This window comes from Artibeus jamaicensis, unplaced genomic scaffold, assembly GCF_021234435.1.
Source record: "Artibeus jamaicensis isolate MK-2021 breed Jamaican fruit bat unplaced genomic scaffold, CSHL_Jam_final contig_3176, whole genome shotgun sequence".
Classification (NCBI taxonomy): domain Eukaryota; kingdom Metazoa; phylum Chordata; class Mammalia; order Chiroptera; family Phyllostomidae; genus Artibeus; species Artibeus jamaicensis.
Genome location: NW_026521740.1, coordinates 2,887,197 through 2,902,861, shown reverse-complemented (window position 1 = coordinate 2,902,861; position 15,665 = coordinate 2,887,197). Strand labels below are relative to the sequence as shown.

The 15,665-nt window shown below is 46.1% G+C and overlaps 2 protein-coding genes across 7 annotated transcripts in view; one reads left to right on the top strand and one right to left on the bottom strand.

The window, feature by feature from the left end:
- Positions 1 to 8,156: 8,156 nt before the first annotated feature.
- Positions 8,157 to 10,962, bottom strand: LOC128627108 (uncharacterized). Its single transcript, XM_053663434.1, has 3 exons — positions 10,825 to 10,962; positions 9,808 to 10,427; positions 8,157 to 9,685 (listed from the first exon to the last, which is right to left on the bottom strand). The coding sequence occupies exons 1-3, from the start codon at positions 10,960 to 10,962 to the stop codon at positions 9,595 to 9,597; spliced, it is 849 nt and encodes a 282-aa protein (XP_053519409.1). The 3' UTR covers positions 8,157 to 9,594.
- The window catches only part of HIVEP2 (HIVEP zinc finger 2), a 186,070-nt gene continuing 180,471 nt past the window's right edge, over positions 10,067 to 15,665 (top strand). For 2 of the 6 annotated variants that reach the window (XM_037144952.2, XM_053663414.1), the window contains exon 1: positions 11,566 to 11,985. The gene's annotated coding sequence lies outside the window, so the exon portion shown is untranslated. Of the gene's footprint in view, positions 10,137 to 10,157; positions 10,431 to 11,134; positions 11,530 to 11,565; positions 11,986 to 12,299; positions 12,378 to 15,665 lie in introns of those variants that run through there. The other 4 variants (XM_053663419.1, XM_053663416.1, XM_053663415.1 and 1 more) reach the window with 4 other exon arrangements.

Genomic DNA, 15,665 nt, shown 5'->3' with positions numbered 1-15,665 from the left:
GCCCTCTTGTAACCTCAGTGGATACAAGTCCTACTCAGTTAAAACTAAAAATTGACTATAGGTTTCCATATATTGTTTTATCTATACATTTCTTGTAAGGTCATAAACTCAGTACCTTTCTGGTTTTATCATATTTGGAGGAAATATTACAAATGGGTATGGTTTGGACCTTTGCTGTAAATTCAACTATATTCTGAATAATTTAGTTACCTACCTTTGCACTATAAAAATCAATGAAAATAGATTTACAGCAGTTAAAATGGTGGACATTGTACATCCCAGTTTGCTAGGTGAACTGAAGTCATTTGTTACTTTCCACAACCAGAAATAGAAATGGTAAGATTACCAGACTATAGGTTTGCTTTAGAAGCTGTCTACTCAGGCAGTGCTACTATTATCCCATCCCAACAGATGTGATCCTATTTTTAAAGACTTCTGGGAAAGGGAGATTCCCTGACCTTCCTTAGCAACCGGTTCCGATGTTTGACAACACTTGCTGCTGGGACGCTGATCCTCTGAGCCCGGCTAGAGTATTTTTATATGTTTCTCTGTGTTGGTGTTTCGCATTGTTTCTGTTCCCCCGTTTAGCGTTTATTTTATTTCCTTACTCCTTTGCTTTTCCCCCCATTACTTTAGCCTGTAGATGTATTTTTTAGAATAAAAATAAAATTTTAAATTAGCAAAAACTAAAATAAGAGCAGAACAGGTAGAATATCACTTTAGCTGTCGTACATACTTATGGAAACGCATTAGATTACATTTTTCACAGCAGGTACTCAGGCATTTGATATTCTGTTCCTATCTGCATCTAACAGACACTTGTGAACTCGGGTGAGTTGAGGCTATGCATCATTTTATTGAAACACATTACATTTTGATAGCTTTAACTATTTTAAATATTTATATATTTGTTTTAGTCTAGTCTCTTCTGAATGCTCTCCAAATTGTCTTATTTTTCCTTAAGTTGATGAGTTCCGAACTGAGAGTGAAACTCTAATAGTGGTCTGTGTAGTGCTGAGCGTTTTGGGCAGGAGACCTTTCATTGATTTATAGTGTCCACCTGTGGATTCATCCATATACCTAGTAGCTGACCAATAAGCACACAGGTGGCCAAGTATCTCATATGAGAGGTGTGACTGGATAGGTCCCAGGAAAATAGTGCCGTTTTGAAATAGTCCTTATTATCAGGTAACGCACTACTTGAAGTTTCACTGTTAGAAATTCACTTCATTTTAGTTTCTTTGTGTGCATTTTAAAAGGGAAGAACTTTTCTAAAATTACGAGCCTTTAATCAGTTTACTTCAAGAAACCAGCAAGTGAGTGGAAGTACTGGGTGGCTCTGGTAGATAGAGAGATGGGAGCAGAGAGATGCAGGGAGAGGGGGACTGTTTCCCGGTTGGTCCCAGACCATCTTGGTTCATACCAGTTACCCGGGCCTATTTATTATAGCTTCTCCTGTCACTCCAAAATGTACAGTCACCTTAGTGAAATCAACCGAAGAGGAAAGTGGTTACTAAGTGCAATTGTAGGAATCTGGGACTTAGCTTTAGACTCGAATCTGCACTTTCCCTTGCTGTCTGGGTGATGATGGGGGATCACTTAACTCCTCTCACTTCATAAACAAACATGGGCTTGATATTAACCATTTTTGGCTATATGTACTAAAGACGCACAGCCATTATTATTAGAAATTCCTGTTATGATCAGGATTGGCATTTCTAAACTATTGAAATCTCTACCAACACACAGATAGATACTTTTCTACTCCAGAGTCACTCTCTATGTTGTTATTTGCATTTCATTTCTAGTTGTTTTCCTAAAGTTCACAAATTTACGCTTTAAATTTTTTTATAATGCCCCCCGCAACTGATCATACTTACAACCTGCATGACTCTTTAACACTCACTTTCACCTCCATCTGTTATTGGCTATGGGTCTGTATGTGTCATCTCTTTTCTTCCCACCATTTTCCAAGTTTCTTGAAAGCAACGATTCATCATTTTTGTAATACCAAAGCAACATGCAATTTTATTTTTTATTTTTCAATTACAGTTGACATTTAATATTATTTTATATTAGCTCTAGGTATACAGCATAATGGTTAGATATTTATATAATTTATGGAGCAATTCCCGTGATAATTCTAGTATCCATCTGTCAACATACATAATTATTACAATTGTTGACTGTATTTCCGGTGCCGTACATGACATCCTGTGACTGTTTCGTAACTAACCAATCTATGCTTCTTAGTCCCTTCATGTTTTCACCCAGCCCCGGCAGTGAGACTCATCCTGACTTTCTCAGAACTTAAAACAATATGAAAAACAATAAAAGACTGTCAGATTAATGCGGTTTCTCCCAGTTAAAATTCCAGGCAATATAGCACTCTCAGCTTTACTGCCAAACTATGTTACCTGAGAATGAAAGGTGATACAATTATCACCATTTTGTAATGTGTGCCAAAGGCCTTAAAAGAAATCTGAACATTCTTAAAAAGTATAGGAGCTGCATTCTCGAGGATTCAGATCCAAAACAAAAACAACTTTAATTTTGTGACAATTTCTTGTAGCACAAAGGAGGAGAATGAGCCTGCCTTGACCTAGAGGAAACTTCTCCAGAGCGCAAGCTGTGTCTTCACGGTTCAGTAGGTTCCTAGCCTTCTCGTGGGGCCTGCCAATCAAGACTCTTAGGAGAGGTCTTTCTGGCAGACCAGCCCTGACCACTTGAAATGAGGCAGACATCGCCAGAGCATTTCAGAGGCCAGACACCAGATGGGAATGATACATCTCAACTATTAGGGGTTTGGATCAGAGAGCTAAAGGTGAAGGTCTTGTCTCATTTGTTAAATGATGTAATTCATTATTAGATCAGGACAAACCAGTTAACATCCGAAGTATAATTTTGGTTGCTATTTATAACACACTTGCCAGTTCATTTGGCCTGACTGGTTGCTGAATTGTGTGTAGCATTTCACAAAAACCTTCATAAGGGCTAGGAAATGACCTACACAAGTCACAGCCCTGGGCAAATCAAAACTTTTCTTCGGTGCCCATTAAATGTTAGCATGCTTGAGTTACTTAATGAAATAATGTATTATTTAAAATCTGAAGCAGGGAACTCACCGGGTAAATTTAGTAAGTGTTGACAACATGTATGGAATTTATTTACTGAAGAGATACATGTCTCTCAGACTTTACATGATCACTAATTTTTCCATTCCATGCTCACATGCCCATGAAACTGTTGGTGCTCTAAGTGGCCCAAATATCACATTTTCTTTGTAAAGGGGAGAAATTGAAAATGTAGGTTTTCAAGAGCCAAGTAAATTTGGAAGCTGCTTCCTTAACATGGAGACATGATTTGAACTTAAGTCCCTGTTACTAAGAGAAAGGTACCCTTTATAGATATTCAGAAGGCTATTATTTTTACTCGTCAACTCTGATAATACAAAGCATGTTCCGAGACAAGCTGGGGGTGGTAACCGAGGGCGTCATTTATCTGAAATTAGAAGTGCCCGTAATGGGTTGGCAGGGCTGTGGGCAGCATTGAGTTTCCCGGTTCTCTCTAATTAGCCATAGAAAAATGGGAAGAATAGCACCCACATTATCTAAATTCTCTTTAGGATTTGCTACCTTAAAAACTATTTTCCTTTTGTTATGTTCAGCCTGTATAATTATGCTTTCAGAAGGCCCTCTGCTTTGAAATTCTTTCTTTGCTGACCTGCCATCCAGCTGTAAGTCCTATGTGGAAGCCACTACTAATTTTCTGAAGGTTCTTTCTGGGAAAAGTTTTAAAAATTAATTAATAGAATATGCCAAATATATTTTTATCTCCAATGTCTATCCCCCTTTTGCCAACCCGTTCCCTATAAAGGAATTTTCCTTTGGCTCCTGCTTGCTTCTCTTATGTTATGTCTCAGGACGAGCCACCTTCCCTAACCAGCCACACTGGCCTTTCAGTTCCTCTGGCCCTGAGCGGCTGCTGGTCTTAGGGACGCCACACTTTCAGTTCTCTCTTCCCGGTGCACTCTTTCGCTGCCCTTCACCAGCCGGTTCTCAGCCAAAATGCCAACTCTGCAGGTCTCTCCCCTCCCCATCCAATGTTGTGCTGCTGTCCCACCCAGTTACTGTCTATCAGTTACGTTGTTTTATTTTTCATGATATGAAATGGTCTTATTTGTTAGTTCGATTACAATCAGTTCCCCAACAAAGCCTCACAGAGCCCCAATACATTAGTTTTGGAGATAGGTAGATGAGTGGACAGATATCTTCATTCAGTAACATCTATGGAGATTAAATTTAGAATACTGATTAACTGGGCAAGAGCGCCAGGGAGCTTTCTGGAGTGTTAAAAATAATCTTCATCTTGACCAGAGTAGTGGTTACACAAATACATACAGATTCGCAAAAATTAATGGAGCCGTATCCTTATGATTTGTTTATTTTGTTTACCTAAATTCAAAAAATTGTTACTGTTGTGTCAGCTTGCTACCATATTTTACATAAAATTTCTAGATAAGGGTATGAATCACTGCACAAGCTTTGTGACAACTATTTAACTCTGTTTTATTTTCTCCTCTTAACCCAAGGTTCAGCACTATATAAAAAAGTGTCAAATATACCAGAGAGCTGACCAAAAGATTGATTGGGAATGGGTCAAGTCACTGTTCTCAGAAATCCTAAAAGTTTAGGGTAGCAATAAAATCCTTCATTGGCTAAATTAAAGAAAAATATATTTTCCACAAAATACTTTAAGGCTGATAATTACAAACAACTCTTCTTGTTTCTGAGCAGACTGAATGTCAAATTTATATGGCACTGGGTTAAACCAAAACTCTATCTCCTTCATTCCTTAAAACTGGAAATTGAAGTTTTGCCCTAAGAAACCACATCAAGCGCTGGGAAAATGAAGGTCTCTGATGAGCTCTCTACCCTCTTCTTCTCCGTTCTGCTCTCCTCTCTTCCTACCTTCATGTTTTATTTTTCTCCTGACCCTGCTGGATCATTCGCGGTTTAATGTGCAGAGTCTATGACTGTAAGGAATCCCATTGTATTTTGGGTGAGGAAGTGGAGGGGCCTGGAGAGGGGAAGCAAGTCTCCTGTTAGTTCAGGGTCAGAGCCAGGACCTGTGCTCTGAGCTGACAGCCACCTGCCTTGCTCCTAAGAAGCCTAGATCATTCTGCGCCCTGTCCACAGGCCCTGAGCAGAGGAACCTTCAGTTTGGTGCCAAACACCTTGCTTCTTTGTCTGTCTCTCACTTCCCATTTCCACATCCTTTCCCCATCAGTCTGTGTTCAATTCCTAGACCTCTTGTGTACTCCCTAACAGTCCTGCCCAAGCTTTGGATCTCTGTCTCACCCCATCTTATACTTTGTCAAGATAAATCAGTTTGAGTCCTAGGCTAGCTGTCACTCTGGAAAAGTAATCTAGTAAATTAATCTCTCAGAAGACGTTAATGACTTATTAAGAGCTTAGGATATTAAGAGCTCGCTACTTATATTTGGATTGTTAACAGAAGATTTCAGTAGTTCAAAGGCTTAACCTCAAGCAGTGACTGCTAAGTGGAGGAATTTCTATTACACCCGGTTTTGGAGTGAGGAGGGGGTGGTGGAAGAGAGTAGCATGGTGGATGGGCTAATGCGTTGCTCCTGAGTTCTTAATGATGGAATTGTAAACCCGTGTTCCCCTGCATCTAAGGGAGCAGTTCAGGCCTCAGCAATCCTGGACAGAGTCTTATTTCTACTACGGATTCTTTTCTAATCTGATTCCTTTCTAAGAAGGTGTTCCATGAGAGACCAGAGAACTAGTCTTCCTCAGGATAGAGACCTGAAGTGGGCATATCTTGAGTTCACTCTCTGGGATGTAAGAAACTAGTTTCATTAGTAGCTTGTACTGCTGAAATGTGCAGTTTCTTTCTAGAAACTGTTGATGTAGCTAGTCCATAAAACCTAAAAAGCTAAATCAGAAAGGCATCGGAGGTTTGTTTGCATCCTTTTCATCCCCACCAACTCACCTCTCCCTCCCCCCTCCTGCCCCCTGTAATTTCTAATTCTGCGCTCTAGAATGCCTTTGTCCCTACTCCTCTGAGGCTTTTCTTTTCCTAACATATTTTTACACAAATGAATCTGGTTACAATGACCATCCCAAGAATATCTTTGAAGAACAAAAAGGGCCAATTTGCCATAAAAGATCGGGTGGAACCTGAGAAATATAATAGAGGAGAAAGTAGGGGGGATCTTAGGAGCAAAGTGTACATCAATGTTTCTCAAGTTTTAATGAGAACCAGAGTCACCAGAGGTATCTTTTTCACCATGGAGCTCCCCAGGCCCTAATCTCGAGGATTCTGATTTTATAAGTTTAGGGGGAAGCCCCGACATTTAAATCAGTGTTTCAAGAGATGATACTGTGGGTGGTCTTTGGAATATACCTAAAGAAGTTCTGGGAGTAAGAGGTGACATGTAGTTGGTTGGGTGTCTTTGAGCTCCCCCCATTCTGTGAAAGCTAGAAGGATGAGCACCTCATCATTCAGTCCTAATAGATATCACTTCGAATCTCAGTAAGTGTGACTGGCTGGATGGTCCTTACTTACCACTCCCTCCCTCCACTCTTCTATCAAAGGAGGTTATAGTGGAATAAAGAACCTGGTTTACATTAGTGTGTTTGACTTATATCGTATTAACAATATAACAGACAGGCAGATTTTCCTTCAAAATTCTGTTCCTTAACTAATTTCTGGAGACCTAAGTATTCTTCATACCATGAAAATCATGACTTGGCTTCATTTTTCTCTATGTACTAACTACTGTGGATGAGTAGGAAGTGGGAGGTCCATCGGAAGGGCAGTTCTAAATCACCCCCGTTTTACCACGACCCAAAGCTGTGCTCCATTTATTCATGTGAATCCCACAGCAGATAAACCCTTTAATACTTATATATTGTTCTATGTTTTAGTACTACATATTATTTGTGGGGATGACATGCCAGTTAATTTATTTAGCATAGTTGTATGGAGGGATTTATTACAGAGATTTATAAAGAGTTTACAGTCATAAGGAATCAGGCACATGACCTTAATCAACCCCTTAACTAAAAAAAAAAGAGAGAGAGAGAGAAACCAAGGCCAAAAACTTAAGGGCTGCCGCGGACACCCCATGCGATGTCCTAGACAGCTCCTCTTTTTCTCTTCTGGGAACTGCCCTTCCCTCCAGGCCCACCCTGCACTCCACGCCCAGGTCTGACCAATCAGACCACCCCATCCCCCAAGTCCAGTGATTGGCTCAGGTACAAGGACGTGATGAAGGCTGCCTGAGCTATTTGGGAAGGAGGTCTTTTCCCACTGGCGTTGCTCAACTAGGAGAAGAGGTAATTTGGGACTCCTGCCACCACCCTGCAGAAAGGTTGTCTGAAGTGAAAATGAGTCGGAGAGATAAGGAAACCCAAGAGAGGTAGAAAGACTGAGGCAGGGTAACACCATTTGAGCCTCAGGATCTTGTTGAGTTGAAATTTAGTCCTTCCAGTTGTGAGTCAATGAAGTCCCTTTGATCCTTCAGCTAGTTGAAGTGGAAGATTTAAATTTGCAACTGAATGAGTCCTATTGGGAACACAGGTTTCCAGGCACGCAGTTCTCCTGCGGGGTCTGTCAGCCTACATGCTAGAAGGCAGTAGAGTTTGAGCTTTACAGAATGCTTAAGAATCAACTGTAGTATCTGTTAAAAGCGTAAATTGCTGGGCCCACAAAGATTCAGATTCAGAGTCGGAGGAACCGGGTGGCAAAGTCCATAAATCTGTCCTTCACCAAGCTTTTTCCTGAATGAGGAAAGTCCTTAGGGGGTGGCCTGGGAGGCTGCTCCATTCACTGGCTGTTGCATTTTCTTCCAGTCACACTGTTCCCCTTGAGGTCTACAAACAGGGCAGGCCTGCTGCTCTGGCCTTAGAGCTTTATCCTAGCTGTTCCTTCTACCTGCAAAGCTCTTCACCCCAGATGACTGCCAGTACTCAAGTGCTTCCTTCAAGCCTTGGCAGAAATGTTACTTCTCAGCAAGCCCTATTCCGACTTCTGTATTTAGTATAGCAACACAAAACCCCACCCTACAGACATTCTTTAACCTGTTTCATGTCCCCCTCCCCATAACTCTTTTTCCTTCCCAAATTCCATACTGTCCATTTCTCATATTTGTTTTCTATCCTGTTTCTACCCCACTCCCAGCCCCCACTGCTAGTATGCCAGCTCCAGGAAACCAGGGATATGTTCACTGATGTATCCTACGTATCTTTAGCACACGGCAGGCACTTGACAAATATTCTTTGAATGAAGGTGCTTTCAGTTTGAAGTGATTTCTGACTAAGAAAATGCCATACTGCCATGTGGAAATTAATTATTTTACCAAGGCTACTAGATTTTTCCTTCCTTTGAAGTGAGAAGTGATAGGAAAGATGAGTAATAAAAAGGAAGTTGCTTCATTGTTGTTGATGCACCCTATGGGTGCCCAGGCAAGGCAGCTCTGCCCACACTGCCCCACTTTCCGTAGAGCCTCCTTGGGCCCAGTGCAGTTTACCGAGGCTGATTTTGTCTTCTGAGGATGTCTGGGAAGAGGAGTTCTTTTATTACTGTTACGCTTAGAAGTAAGCAAGTGGACAGACATATTGCAGCATTAGGGACTGGGGACAGGGATGCATTTATTTGAAAGAGAGTAATTCTTCCCAGTAGAGGGATGTCATCAAGTTCACACATCCTCACAGATATTTTCATTTCTGCATCAATGTGCTTCAGGTTATATTATTTAGAACCTGATGATTTTAGAACAAGGTAAGGAGAATCCAACTTTGACTACAGATTGTCTGTGGGGCGGGGGTCCTCTTTGGTGGTAGGATCAGGTCATCAAAATAGATGTATATTTGCTTTAAAAATTACTTTAGTAGCCCCAGTACCTGAGTATTCTAATAGTCACATTACACCCACCATTCAGTCTAGTCTTTTAAAGAGGCATTTAGGATGTCGACATTCATTCGTTCTAGAGAAGCAAAGCTGCCTGCTACTTCCTTTGCTTACTTTGTGGGAGCGTGGGCAGCCGCTGTGTGTGCTGAAGGGAAATTGAATTCTTAAAGAAACTGCTTAATCTTCTCCATTAAGCAATTAAATAAAATGGACTCTGGGAGTATGTGGCAGGTGGGTTTGAAAGTGAAAAAAACTCAGAAATCGCGTTTTGCGTTTTAAATGGACGTTGAAGAATGCAACGGCATACATTTAAGAGAAAATGATGATTGGGGGAACTTTTATTAAGTGCATCAAGTTAAGAAGGGCTGAATAATAAGGAACTTACACAGTGAAAGGAGCCAGTTAAGCAGAAGTAGGCCGTGAATTTAAATGAGATCAACCTAAAAGGACACAGGGAAACTTACTCCACATTGTTCAGATTGTTCTCCTTTGGAAAAAATACCCATAAAATAAGTACCCATCGCTTTACCTGCAGTCGTCCTTCATGACGATGTCGGCTTTGGATAGAGAGGGACCCGCAGCAATACACCGATCGCAGGTCGAAGTGAAATACAAAGCAAAACAAAAAGGAAACTAGCAGCGCTAGTGTCACAGACATTAAAGGGGCTGCCTCCGTTTTGATGAGTTTTCATTGAAAAGGGAAAAGAATATCTGATATGACTCCATATGTGGTCCTTTTCCGCGAAATCTGAAATTTGAGAGGCGAAGCATCCCTCAGTTGGAGAAATACCTGCTTTAAAAGCAGAACCACAGTTAATGTCCTTGGCCCGGAATTCCAGAGACTAATTTCCACCCCTCCCACGGAGTCACCTGCTCAGGGGGAACCCCGGCCAGAAATCCGGGTCGCGCCAGGTCAGATCTTGCGTCTCTTGTTTACTCCGCCCCTGGCAGGGCGGCGGCGCGGCCTGCGGTGGGTTGGGCCGCCGGGCCCCGCGGCGCCCGGGGCACGGGGTTCCGCTCGCCTTGGCCCGGCTGCTCCGACTGCAGAGGAGGGTGCGCGCGGTACTTGCCCGGCGGGAAGACCACCCGGAGGAGGCGGTCCCGGCGCTAGCCCCGCCTGGCTGCCACTCGCGGCTCTCCGGCCGCCGCGGCCTTCTGGGAACCATCCCCGAGGGTTCACACGAGTCCACACAAGCAGGGTAACGGCTCGAGGGAGTCCCGGTGTCCCCCGGGTGTCGCTGGGGAGGAAGCCCAGAGCTCCGGCCCCCACTCGCCCGGGATTCCCCCGCCCTCCGGCCCCGTTCTCCTCGCGTAGGGTGTGTTTTCACGCGCGTCCCTTCCGAGGAGAGCGGAGCGCGCAGACTGCAGGAGGCGGCTCGCCCGGGGTCCCAGCCCGGCCCACCAGGAAACCGGCAGCCGCTGCCCAAATCGGTTTGAACCTTGCGGAGAGGGCTGTCGGCAGTGCCCGAGCTGGGTGCGCCCAGGGCGCCCTGGTGAGTGACCCCAAGGGAAGGCAATTTGGGCATTTGGAGCGCGAGAAAAGTTCGTGCTTCCGCAGGGGCACGGAAAGTGCTAGTCAAAACACTTTGCAAAGCTCCGCAAACGCAGCCAGGAGCTACGTACAGTCTGATTTTGTTTATCTTGACTGATAACATAACCGTGAGTAGAGGCGGGGACGAGGGAGACGCAAGGGATCAGAGGTGCACGGACAACATCCTAATGACAATACTAATTATTATATAATTCCGTTTGTTAGCAAGACCCGGAATGATTATAAGGAAAGTGGGGGAGATAGCTGGTGGGGGGAGGAGGAGGTTTCCAGAGCCCGAAAGGAAATTCTCAGGCTCCTAGAGACGCCCAAGTGTTTTTTGCAGAACAAGTAGAAACCCGCTCTCCAGGGAGTTCCCGGATCCCAGCGAGCGGGAGCGCGGCCACGATCGTTCCGCTCCGGGCGGCCGCGGCGGGGCCGGGCCCTGTCCTCCGCGCCGCCTCCCTCCGCTGGTCGCCCCGCGCGCGGCAGCACATCCCTCTCTCCCGGGCCGGCTCCAGACTGGTTTTTCTGGTTCAGCCTCCCTCCCTGGGACGCGCTGGGGGATCCGATGACGTCGCTGGCTGAGTCTCTCCCTCTTCCTCCCTCCCTCCCTCCGCCTCTCCCCCCGCCCGCCCTCGCCGCGCTCTCCTCCTAGTAACTTCTGTTCGGGGAGGCGCTGCCAGGAATAACCCGGTGCGTCCACAGACCGGGAGGGGAGGCGGCCGCCGCGGCTCCCGCAAGCGGACTGCTGCGGCCCGGCCCCTCGGCTCCCTCCCGAGCCCCGCGGCCCCTGCCTCGGCCCGTCTCCGTACAGTGTCAGAAAAATAAGTAAAGGGAAGAGGAGCCTGGGCAGGCGGTCAGGATCTCTTCCCTCCCTCCGCGCCCGCCCTCTCTGTGTCCTTAAGGAAATGCTACCAGACACCCCCCACCAGACACGCTCAGCCTGGGCGAGGAGCGGCCGCCGCGGCAGCGAGAACAAGGGCACCAGGGGGGTTTCCTCCCCCACCTTCTCTCCCTCCTCCTCCTCTCCGTCCTCCTCCTACTCAGCGGTGACTTTCCAGGTGAGCGGCTGCCGCTGCTGCTGCGAGGATCCCCCTCGCCCGCTCGGTCTCCGGCCGCCGCGTCGCGCCCTCCTCCCGCCCCTGTCACCCGGCGGCGGCCGAGAACTGACAGCCGCCCGAGGGGCTTGCGGCCCGGAGGCGGGCGGCGGGCAGGAGGCGGGCGGGAGGTGAGGGGGTGGAGAGCAGGCGAGCGGGGCGCCGCGGAGCGCCGTCTCTCCCCACTGGAGGAGGGTCTCCACCAAAACATCTCCGTTCACTGTGGCACAAGTCTTGGCCAAGTTGCGTCTTGGAGGTTGAGGCTCCCAGGACCCTGGAGCAACTTGAAGGGTCTCATGGCTCGTTGACATCAGTCCGACACGTCTCGACTTTGGGGTGCTGCATGCACCCCGGGGGCGCGTAGAGGGCGGACTGAGCATTTGGGAAACAGAGCGGCATAAATGTAGGTTCCTCGGCTCGGTAAGTGGCCTCGGCGCCGTGTTTTTCCTGCCTCCCGGAGCGTTGGGGAGCTTGTTTCACTTTATACCGAAATAGCCTCCGCCGGACTCCATCTCCCCTCCGGGCGCGCGTCCCCCGTTGCTTCCCGGTTTCCCAAGGGTGAGGGTCGGAGGGGGAGGGGATGGGGGGAGACCTCGCGAGGGGGGTCCGGCGCGTTGGGAAATGTGGGGAATACCCTGGCCGCGGATCTATGCAGAAGAGGGGAGGCTGCTTTGCGTAATGTCCTGGGGGGAGGGGGCCGCGCGAGAGAGCTGGAGGCAGGAATGTGCCTGGTTACTAATGAGGGACGTGCACCGGCGCGCACCGCCGGGCTACAGCTGCGGCTCCCGCGGCCGCCGGCCGCCAGTCTCCAGGTAGCGGGGGAGGGGGCCGCGGCCGCGCCGCGCGAGTAGGGGGCTGGGGAGCGGCGCGAGGGCCGGGCCGCCGGCCTGCGGCCCAGAGAGCGCAGCAGAGGCGCTGGCTGTTGGCATTTCAGTGACTCCTTTCTCCTGCCAAGGAAGGAAGGAAGGAAGGAAGGAGAGAAGGAAGGAAGCGAGGAAGGAGGGGACTGTCTTGATGGAAGGTTCAGGCGGAGGCGCCCTCGCCTTGCGGGTGCACCGGCCGCAGAGCGGCTCCCGGCGGCGCAGGCTGGCCGGGGGCGCGTGGAGACCGGTGGGGGCGGTTTGCATGCATGTTCGTCTGTGCGTCTGCCCGGGGACCGGGAAGGGACATGTGTGTTTGGGCTGTGCACGGTGGGGAGCTGGGTCCGCGTCTTTATGTCTGTTCCCTGAAGTGGGTGGAACGTTGGCCCGTTCCGGGAATGTTCCATGACGTCGTGCACCCACAGGAAGGGGGTTAACGAGGGGCTCTCTGCCGCGGCGGCTCTGCCGGCTGCTATCTTAGCAGATGTGCTGCTGCTGCTTCTCCTCTCACCTCCCTTCACCCCTCCCCCCCGCCTTTCCATTCTGTGCGTCTGGTGCTGGAAGGGGTGAGACAGGAAAACATTGCTGTGGAGGTGGGTGGCTGGGTGGGTGGGAAGGGGTGATGTATGTGTGTGTGTGTGTGTGTGTGTGTGTGTGTGTGTGGTGTCTGTCGTATTGGTGGGGGAGACTCCAGATCAGCGCTGCCACCTCAGCTGGTATCACAGATCGATGCGCTTTATACGCATGTGCCTCCCGCTTTCTGTCCCTCTTACATAACACATCCAGTGCAGCAGAGAAATTGCGACCCCAACCCTCCAAGCCCAAATTGGATGAGGGGATAGAAGGTCAGGAAGCGTGCGCTGCTGTTTTTCTTGGGGTGGGGGTGGGGGGGGCGGACGTTGTCCCAGCGGGCAAAAGCTGGAGAGGAAAGCAGGTTTTCTTCAAGTGGCTTCTCTCTGTCTGACTTGAAAGCATCGAACTAAAAAGAACTGCAGGAACTACTCCTGTCTAATGAGAAAGCTTTTACATGTCACACCGAGGGCGACTGTTACTTGAACTTGGGGAGTGCAGAGAAAAGATAGGGTCCTTAGGAAAGACACTTGGAGGAGACAGGCAGTAAAAATGCGGGGTACGGGCCTTTGCGGGGAGGGGACCAGAGGAATCCTCTGATAATAGGTTTCACTGGAGGTCTTAGGACACCTGTAATGGCTTAGAATTCACACAGGAAGCAGTGTGAGCAACTGACATTGCGAAAGCCTTGTTCTCTGTACAGTTACTTAGGCCTGAAATGAACATAAAAAGGCTTGTTTCCGGTACTTTCACTTACAATGGAAAATCTGAACTGATTTCCTCCCTCCTTTTTTTGGCCATTTTAAAAATAACTCAGTTTACCTACAAATGAATATCGGTACTCTCCCCTACCCCCAAAGGCTAGACCTTGGTAATTCACGAGAGAACTGTTTCTTTTGCCCTAGCATTCTCGGAGCTCTGGTCAAAGGCTATTGATTTTTCTCTTCAGTACATTTTTTTTGGTAGTGGCGTGATCAAGCCCAGAAATTATTTGAAATATTAATACGATACACTTTAATTACATTTGCAATGATCTGTCCTCCTAGAAAAAGGCCATTTAACTTTATTTGCAACATTTCCTCCAGTGATATTGTAACCTTTGGTGATGTTTGGCCTTGAGCACAGCAATTTATTTTAAACATTTGCCTATATTATAGTATATAGATATATTTTAGACATCTTACATATATATTAGGATTTACAAATATCTTGTGCTTTTTCACCTTGTAAGAGTGCCAAAGCAAGATTTTAATCAAGTAAATTGTGTAATGCATAGATTGGGTTTGGGTTTGATTTTTAGGATATAGGCCAGATAGTTTATTAAGACAGAAATGCCCTCCCCATGAGTCAAATGGGTATCATTTCCATTATTAAGACAAAATTATTGTGGTGCACTAAAGGGTCACGATGACAACTGTGCGTTTGTATTTTGAGGTAAAAGGGATTTACCAGCCTCCACTTAATAATAGTAGTGTGTTTCAAGTGTCATAATCCCTTCTGACCACTAGGTTTGAAACGTTCAGTACATGTCTATGTACACAAATATGTTACATGACTATAGTGAATCTTTTGAAAATTGAGTTTCCTGCTTTCAGCATAGGTGAGATATAAAACAAAATTTGCTTATTGACACACACACACATACACACACACACACACATATCCCTGTTACAGTGATTGTATTTTGTGTGGTTGGCTTTATTAGAGACTGTTTATATTCATATAAAGGTATTTATGATGAAATTGATGAGGAATTTGATTTGGGGGTAACTTTAGGAGTGTAAGTATATTAATGATTGAAGTTAAAGTTAAAATCTTAAATTCTAACTGATTTTTAAATGGTTAGATGATTAAAATTTAAGTAATTTTTAAATGATTAGATCCATGTAAAGGCCTTCGGGGAAATACCGTTGAAACAGATATAACATTTCTATATTTCTACTAAACGTGGATTGTGAAAGGGATTTACCACGTGTATGTTATCACCAATGAAATCATGCTGTTTGGCTACATTGAAAGATTGGCCAGCACAGCCTTTGGATGGCTCTAGTTCCTTCTACCTGAGATGTGTTTACAGATGTTCTTGTCACTATGAAAACAAAACAGACAACACGCGTGCAGGTGTTCCTTGTGGGATAGGGGTGCGTGTGTCTGCTTGAACCTCTGGCACTTCGTCATGATTCAGAAAGCTGGGTTGACTCTTCTATGCTTCTCCAATTTAAAATGAAAAACCTCCATTTAAGAAGTTGCTTGTTTTTTTTTTTTTTTAAGTAGGGCTCATTTTAATAGCAGCATTAACAAATAATGAGTATTCTGTGCTGGTTTTAGATTTTTTGAGTTATTAATTGTTAGCTGAAGTTAACCAGAAAGCTTCAACATAGGAAAAGTGGTTTTAAAGAGTGTTGCACATGTTATTTGGCATAAATAAAAGTGTAATCCATAGGACATATGATAATGTATTGCCGGATGTGGTAACTATTATAATAAGGAAAAATTGGCTAAGATCCACTGGATGGATGGTTTTGGATCCAACAGGCTGCTCCGCACCTAAGTCTGTTAAAAGTAAACAATTTTTTCATGTTTTGATTCACAGCCAGCATCGGCAGAACTCTGTTGGTCCATGTGGTAGACCTGTAGGTGGAGAAATGGTTCGCAATTTAAGTGACGTGT